This window comes from Balearica regulorum, chromosome 26 (assembly GCF_011004875.1).
Source record: "Balearica regulorum gibbericeps isolate bBalReg1 chromosome 26, bBalReg1.pri, whole genome shotgun sequence".
Lineage (NCBI taxonomy): Eukaryota > Metazoa > Chordata > Aves > Gruiformes > Gruidae > Balearica > Balearica regulorum.
The window spans coordinates 5,812,221-5,819,445 of record NC_046209.1 but is presented as its reverse complement, the minus strand read 5'-3'; the positions used below and the strand labels follow the sequence as shown (position 1 = coordinate 5,819,445).

The following is a 7,225-nucleotide window of genomic DNA, read 5'->3' as shown; positions in this document are numbered from 1 at the left end:
CTGTGCATGCTGGCTGGCAGCGCGCAGGGGACACACACACACCCCAGCAGGGGGTCAGCGCTGGGAGCCAGGCACTGGGCAGGAATCAGGCTTGGATTGTGCCAATGTCTGGCACCGCAGCGGGCTCAGGGTGCGTGCCCCCGGAGCTGAGCCTCCTCTGCTGTAGCCCAGCCAGGGCTCCTGAAACGCAGCCTCCGCTGTTCCCCAAAACTTTTATTTTTCCATCAACCAAGCACACAGGCGAAGTCAGATCAGCACTGCCTCGGGCGCAGGGGCCCAGAGACTCACGCGTGAAAAGACACATCACCGAGGGCTGGTCCCTGGGGTTCGCGAGCCCAAAGTCCCTGCGCTGTGGGACTCGGCCGTGCTGCATTCCCTGTTGCTGTGCCAAGGGACAGCCCCGGGGGCTGCGACCCAGTGGCCCAGCAGGCTGGGGGGGGGGGGCACTGTGCGTGCAGAGCGGTTCAAGGCAGCACTGGGGAAAAGCAGAGGTAGTTTCCCAGCTCGGTGCAACAGGTCTAACGGGGACTTTGTGTGCACCCCCAGCAGCCCCCTGCCAAAGCCAGGGAGGAGGAGTGGGTGCCAAGGGCGCTGCTGCCCTTAAGGCCGAGTCAGGGAGCTGCTGGCTCTCCCTTGGGGGTGCCAGCGTGCACCCACACACTGGTGTGTGCTCTGGGGCCGTGCTAGGGTGAGCCCTGGAGCTGCGTTTCCAGCACCATCCCCACGTGGGGAAAGGCACCGTTGGTGAGTGTAAAAGCACTGTCTGTGGTGACTGGAGGGGGTGACCTTTCCTGTGGGGTTCCCTCTCCTCCTGCCAGCACTGGGCCAAGGCAAGGGACCCTGTGAAGCACGGGACAGGCACCATGCAGGCACTGTGAGGCGAGAAGGGGCGGGATGGAGGGAGAGGAGGTGCCCAAATCATGACACCATAGGCCCTGACACAGCTCAAGCTGGGTATCAGGCCTCTGGAGTCTCCCACTGTGTCCTGAGTAAAACTGAAGAGGTGCAGGATTAGGCCCTGCTGGGGATCAGAGGGCTCAGATGAGGGTGCTGGGGCAGGAGGCAGAGCCTGTCCTGCCCTCACAGCCCCGGGCTCGCTCCTGCCTGGCCCCAGGCACGTGCAGCACCAGCTGGGCACAGCCAGCAGCTCAGAGGAAGACGGGCTGCTCCTGGCCGGTCAGTAAGCGGTACGTAGAGGCCGGCATGGTCTTGATGTGCACCTAGGCAGAGAGACACAGATCAGCGTGGAGACGCCAAAGCCCGGGCTGGAGGGCGCTGGGACAAAACCCTGAGCCCAGCCTGCTCCGCGTGCAGCCGCCCCGCAGCATGGGAGCCCTGCCCGTCACCCCGCCCAGCTCACCTCGCTGACCGCCTGCGTCAGGATCTGGATGATTTTCTCGTGGGGCGTTGCCACCACGCTCTGCCCGTTGATCTCGATGATGCGGTGCCCCACGCGGATGCCGCCTCTCTCTGCGATGCCCCCACGCATCAGGCTGCAGATCTAGGGAGCAGGGAGTGCCACTAAGATCAGAGCTGTGCCCACAGCCCAGAGCCAAGCACAACCACCGCCCCAACCCTCTCATCCGTGCAGGCTGCTGGCAAGGGCTCTGAACTTGGGTGCTGTCTCCTCCAGCTCACGGGGTGCAGCGAGGGCAGGGATGTCCCCGTGCATTGCTGCCATGGGAGCCACGTGCTGAGCCCGCAGGGTTCTGTTCCCCTGGCTGACAGGGCTCAGCTCTCCCCATCCACCCACCAACCCCTTGTGCTCCCATCAAGCCTGGGCTGCAGAGCCAGAGCTTCTCCCTGGGGCGACAGCTCCCGCATGCCTGTGGGGTAACTGCGTCTCCAACACTATTGGGAGCGCTGGGCGGTGCACGATGCAGCCGTGCCAACCCCTCCACCGCCCACCCACCCCATCAACTCCCTCTGGTCCGGGAAATGCTCCTCTCTGCCTTGCACACGCAGCCACTGTGGAGCCCAACGCAGGGAGTGGCTGGAGCACCAGGGTACACCAACATGACGAAGGTCATGCCAAGAAAGCCAGGAAGAAACCACCACCCTGAAAACAAACAGCTGAGGAGCACCACGGAGACGGACCCAACCACCGGTGCTGCAGGAGAGCTACAGGAGAGCTACGAAGAGCCCTGTACTGTGACACGGCAGAGCCCTGTGAAACCTCAGCCCTGGCAGGCACAAGGAGCACTTGAGCTGTGCGCTCGTCCATGCAGACGCAACCTGAACTGCGTGTCCCTCTGCCAGACGGGCGGCTGAAGCCCTTGGCCGATCCCGGCCAGGCTTTGCTCCCATCCCCGCGGGCACTCACCACGCCATTCTCAACACAGAAGCCCAGCTGGTACTTGGAGTCGGGGCGCCGGATGACAGCTGTGGTGACAGGGGGACAGTGCACGATGTTCAGTGTCACCTCCGTCTGGTGCTTCAGCTCCTGGAAGATGGGATGGGGCTTTGTCAGACTTTGGAGAGCTATTTGGCATTGCTGAGAGGGGCGATGCAGCCGTGTTGCTCATGGGAGGCCTGAGGATTAGCAACCTGTTTTCAGTGGGGAAACTGAAGCACACACAGGGCTACTGCCATGCTCTAATTCAGGGAGAACAACTTAAAAATCCAGTCCAAGACATCCTCTCTGCCCCTGAGGCCACACTGTTCTTGCTTTCAGCTCCTTCCTGCCTGGGAGGCAGAAGATGCAACAGGTTCCCCCCAGGACACATGCCTGCTCCCTCACCCACGCTCCTCCTTGGGCAGGGCCCTGCCCGCACCCTGCCACAGCAAGTTTAGTCCCCAGCTTTGTCCCCTGCCGTGTCACATCCCTTCCTCCCAAGCACTCACAAGCAGGGACTGTCACAGACCACAGGACCTCTGCCCCCACAGCCTCCTATCGCCCATCCACCCCCAAGCCGGGAGCATCGGGGGACCCCGGCATTACAGACACTCCCCGTCTCTGCCAGCACTCGCCCTCCACAGCCCTGGCTCACCCGGATGATGCTCTGGCAAGTGGCGAGGGGCAGCCCCACGAGGCTCGTCCCGTTGACGGACATGAGGCGGTCGCCAATGCTCAGCTCGCCTGACCTCTCCGCAGGGCCCCCGTGCATCAGGTTGGCGATGACCACTGTAGGCAGGATGGAGCCCCAGCCCGACTCCACGACGGCGATGCCCAGGATCTCTCCCTTCTGCTTCCGGATGCAGACCTGGCCAGGGGGCACAGGCAGGTTACAGTCACCAGAGGCATGGGGCAACACGTCCTAGCCCCAGCATGGGTGTCCTGGGCTCACAGCCAGCTGGGACAGCGCCCAGTTCTGCAGGGAGCCATGGAGGGGATGACACGGAGGCGCCAGCGGGTACCCTACACTGTCCCCACCCCTCCAAAGCAGCTCTTACATCCTTGCAGTTCTCCTGCCGGGAGAAGTGGGTCAGCTCTGCATTGTATTGCTCCTGGTCCTCGAGGGCACGGCTGTACTGGCGAGGGCTCAGCTCGCTCGGGTCGATGCTGTTGGCCTCCAGGAAACGCTGGTAGGCCACGCTGAACGCCTGCCCGATGGCCTGAGCGATGATCTGGGCCTGGGGAAAGAGAGGGGTTGTTTGTGCCCATGGCTCAGGGACAACGGTCTCACGGCCAAACTGGAGCCAACAGCTGCCAGCGTCCTGCAATGCCCAGCACAGCACCATGCCTGGGGAGCTCCAGGGCATCCTGGCTCCTTCCCTGCCAGAATGGGCCCCTTTACAGTGCCAGTCCTCCCCCCTTTTCTCGCTGGGCCCCTCTACGTGGCAGAGGTGCTCAGACTGGGCTCCTTCCCCCTCTCTGTACTCATCAGGAGCCCCCAGCACGGAGATCCAGAGCACCCGGTCATTACAGCGGGACGGGGCCCAGGACCCCAACACCACCCTGCCCTCCCGAGGGACTCGCGTGTCGCCTCACGTCGGCTGAGTGGAAGACGTGGCAGATCATCTTGTAGAGCCGCTTCTCTTCTGTCACCTCCGACCGCTGAGGCAGTTTCCGACGTGCCATGAGCACCACGAGAGAGCCGATGTCAGCGATGTAGGAGATGGTCTGGAGGGAGTGATCCATCATGGCCTCCTGGCAAGGGGGGCACAGGCAGAGACATTCAGCCCTCCCTGGCCTGGCAGACCCTGGGGGCAGCCCATAAGCCAGCCAGGCACCCCCACAAGCAGGAAGGGTTTGGATTCAAACGCCACCGTGCCAGGATGCAGCTCAAATGCCTGGCACACACTTGGCAGAAACCATGTCTATGCTAAAAGGTACGAACAGCTCCTTCGATCAAGAACTCATCCGTGCCTCCAGGTGCTGCTGTGGGACAAGATAGCTCTTCCCTCTTACTATAAAGCAGAAACTAATCCTGAGGCGAAGAGCTACAGAAATTTCAAGCCTAGGTTCCCTGGAGCTCAGTCTGGGAACCCAGCAGCTCCTGCAAGGCAGTTTGCATGAGAAGCCTCCTGCAGCCATGCAGGCAGCCGAGGGACACGACAGGTCTGCGTGGCATGGCTGCGGAGTTACACGTCTCCTCCCATATGCGTGTCCTTGCCCGTAGGCCACCCTTGGGCACAACCCCACCGGCGTGGGTGCAAAGCAGAGATCCCAAGGCCAAACAGGAAGGTTTCAGCGGTCCCAAAGCCACGTGGGTGCTCTGTTCCCATTCCCTGCTCACCTGCGTGTCAGCCGTGAGCACCTTGATCCTCTGTGTGGAGACAAACAGATCCACCTCCGTCATGGGCTGGGACTCCCCCTCTGGTGCCTGCAGAAGGACGTGCCCAGGAGAGGTCACTGCTGCTGCCAGGACTCCTCTGGGTCCCTGCCCCACAGCTGGGAGGTGTCCCCCCACCAGGCAGGTCCCGAGTGCTGCCCCAAGCCCACGAGGGGCCAGGCTGGTGGTAGTCGTGTCCCCCCTGCCCTCCTGCACCTTAATCCTGTCCACCGCCTCCTGGGCCTGCGCCATGCGGACGCTGGTTGGGGGGTTCCTCTCCGAGACCAGCTGTGTGGAGCCCAGGTACTTGGCCCCAAAAATCACACCGTCCAGCAGATCCTCTGGGTCACAAGGGCCTGGAACTGAGCCATCAGGAGGGATTAAGCAGGGGCTGGTCCCCCCCACCTCCGAAAACTGGGGGTACCAACTCCTACCACCCATTAGCTGCATTTCTACATGTGGCAAAGCAGCTCAGCACTTGGGCGACAGGCTCCTGGTATCACCGGGGGACCAAATGACTCCAGGGCTGCTTCCCCCTTCCCTCAGGCACACCCTGGTATCCCTCTTCCTCCTCCCTTCCCAAGCCTGGGCATCCCCTCTCCCTGATCCCTGAAGCACCCCAATTTGCTCAGTGATGGGCAAGCTGGCATCAAACGAGCCACCCGGAGTTTGCAGCCACAGAGCCGGGTACTCCCTCCCCGGCTGGAACCCCTGGCCACCCTGCATTCAGGGTCAGAGCAGGACACGGTGGGTCAGGACCCCTGGGTGCTTTTGCTGCTCAAGCGTAGAACAACTCACCGTCTTTGAAGGCTGGGCAGGAGGACGGGGGTTCTCTGTTCTGCAAAGCAACGAGAGAGCAGGTGAGGCTGTGGCGAGGAGCACCAGCACAGCGAGGGCAGAGCAGCATCCCGAGCTGTGGGCAGGGGGCACAGGGTCCTGGGGCTGGAGGTGGGGGGGTGCACAGGGTCCTGGGGGGGCTGTTCAGACCCACCAGCCTCTTCCCTGGGGCACGCACGGATCAGACAGCCCTGCAAGCATCCCCCCACATTCAGAGCAGCAGGAGCCAAAGCCAGTACCGAGGGTCTTGTCTGGGCACCTCAGCAGCACAAGGCCCTGTAAGACCCAAGGAAAAGACATCCCTGGCTCCCCTCTGCTCCCACCCAAAACCCCACGAGGGAGCAGAAGCCAAGAGGCACATCCTGGCTCGCTGCCGCACCGCCACAGCCCATGCGCGATGCACTCACGGTCACACCGCCTTGGGGTGCCTGCTCTGCCTCTGGGGCCGGAGCAGGAGGCAGAGCCACCCAGGCCGGCTCTGGGGAACTGTCCCGATTGCCCTCGCAGGCAGAGTCGACCTCGCAGAGCCCCTCTCCGTAATACCAGCCACCAGAAGGTCCTTCCTCCGAGCTCTCCGGCCTCCCCAGCCCTTCAGGCTTCTCCACAGCGGCCAGTTCCTCCCGAGCCTGCAGCATCTCCACGTTAGTCCTGGCCACCAGGACGTCCGAGCGGGCCAAGGGCGTCTCAGCGCTGGCCTCGGGCGGCCCCCCCTCGTAGCACAGGAGGCTCAGCAAGTCCTCCCGGTCAGCCTCAGCAAAGAGCAGGCCGTGGCAGGGCCGGGAGCAGGCCGAGTGCTGGGCACAGCAGGGCCGCGTCTCCAGGCCCTGGCCCGTGGCCACGTGCAGCGGACAGGGCCGGCATTTGCCCTGGCACTCCCCGTAGCTCCGCCGGGCCTGCTCGCCCACCAGAGAGGCTGTGCCGGCACTCGTGGAGGGCGGTGGGCCCCGCTCCGAAGCGGGCGGGTGGTCGCAGAGGTTGGGGTCGAGGGTCTCGAGCTGGGCCAGCAAGCCCTGGATCTCCGAGGGTTCGTCCTCTGCATCCTCAGCCCGCTCGGCCCTGCCCGGGCAGGCGCTGGCCTCGGGGGCCTCATCCAGCTCCATGCCCGTCGGGTCACCGCTGCCGGGGGCTCGGGGGTGCGCTGCGGCCCCAGGGGCGCTCCCGGCGCTGGGCTTCCAGTCGGCAGAGCCCTCTGCTTCCATCTCTCTTCCCAAGGCCCGGCCCAGCTCAGTTTGTCCGCCCCCACCTCCTTTGCGGTCCGAGGCTGAAGCAGGCCCCGAGCTGGGCCCCAGACCGCCCCGCACACCCGGCAGGTCCCGCCCGGAGCTGCAGCCGGGGAGCAGGGGGGCGAAGCGAGACCCCTCCGGCTGCCCGTCACACACACGGAGCTCAGCGGCACCGGGCCGCGCCGCAGGCCCTTCCTCCGTGTCCATGGACGGCGGCTCCGGGGCCTCGTCGCTGCCGAGAGCGGGGGCGGAGGGCGCAGCCGCCTGGAAATCCATACCGCTCTCCATGGCACCGCGCCGGGACGGGCCGCCTGGGCGGGGAGCGGCAGGAGGGGGCCGGGGAGGGAGGGGGGGGCCAACCGCGCCGGCTCTCCCCGCTGGCGGCCGCCCGGACCCAGGGCCGGGCCCGGCCCGTCCCAACCCACCCGGGGCAGGGAGCCCCGCGCCCCG

At 64.8% G+C, this 7,225-nt stretch overlaps 1 protein-coding gene across 2 annotated transcripts; it reads right to left on the bottom strand.

The window, feature by feature from the left end:
* Window positions 1-197: 197 nt before the first annotated feature.
* On the bottom strand, window positions 198-7,218 carry APBA3 (amyloid beta precursor protein binding family A member 3). Of its 2 annotated transcripts, XM_075776420.1 has the most exons (10): window positions 5,960-7,218; window positions 5,514-5,553; window positions 4,932-5,077; window positions 4,680-4,766; window positions 3,932-4,090; window positions 3,394-3,573; window positions 2,991-3,203; window positions 2,324-2,443; window positions 1,361-1,501; window positions 198-1,220 (listed from the first exon to the last, which is right to left on the bottom strand). In XM_075776420.1, the coding sequence occupies exons 1-10, from the start codon at window positions 7,061-7,063 to the stop codon at window positions 1,149-1,151; spliced, it is 2,262 nt and encodes a 753-aa protein (XP_075632535.1). In that variant the 5' UTR covers window positions 7,064-7,218; the 3' UTR covers window positions 198-1,148. The 2 variants fall into 2 exon arrangements, with proteins under 2 accessions (XP_075632535.1, XP_075632536.1); XM_075776421.1 differs by lacking the exons at window positions 198-1,220; window positions 1,361-1,501 and having other exon boundaries at window positions 2,394-2,532; window positions 5,960-7,065.
* Between the last annotated feature and the right edge of the window lie 7 nt (window positions 7,219-7,225).

Bases quoted from the DNA above. Each gene is read 5' to 3' on its own strand.
- APBA3 (XM_075776420.1), bottom strand. From the start codon at position 7,063: ATGGAGAGCGGTATGGATTTCCAGGCGGCTGCGCCCTCCGCCCCCGCT. The intron at 4,091-4,679 runs GTGAGCAGGGAA...CCCCCTTGCCAG, and splicing joins TGCTCACGGCTGACACGCAG to GAGGCCATGATGGATCACTC. The intron at 3,574-3,931 runs GTGAGGCGACAC...CTCTTTCCCCAG, and splicing joins ACGTCTTCCACTCAGCCGAC to GCCCAGATCATCGCTCAGGC.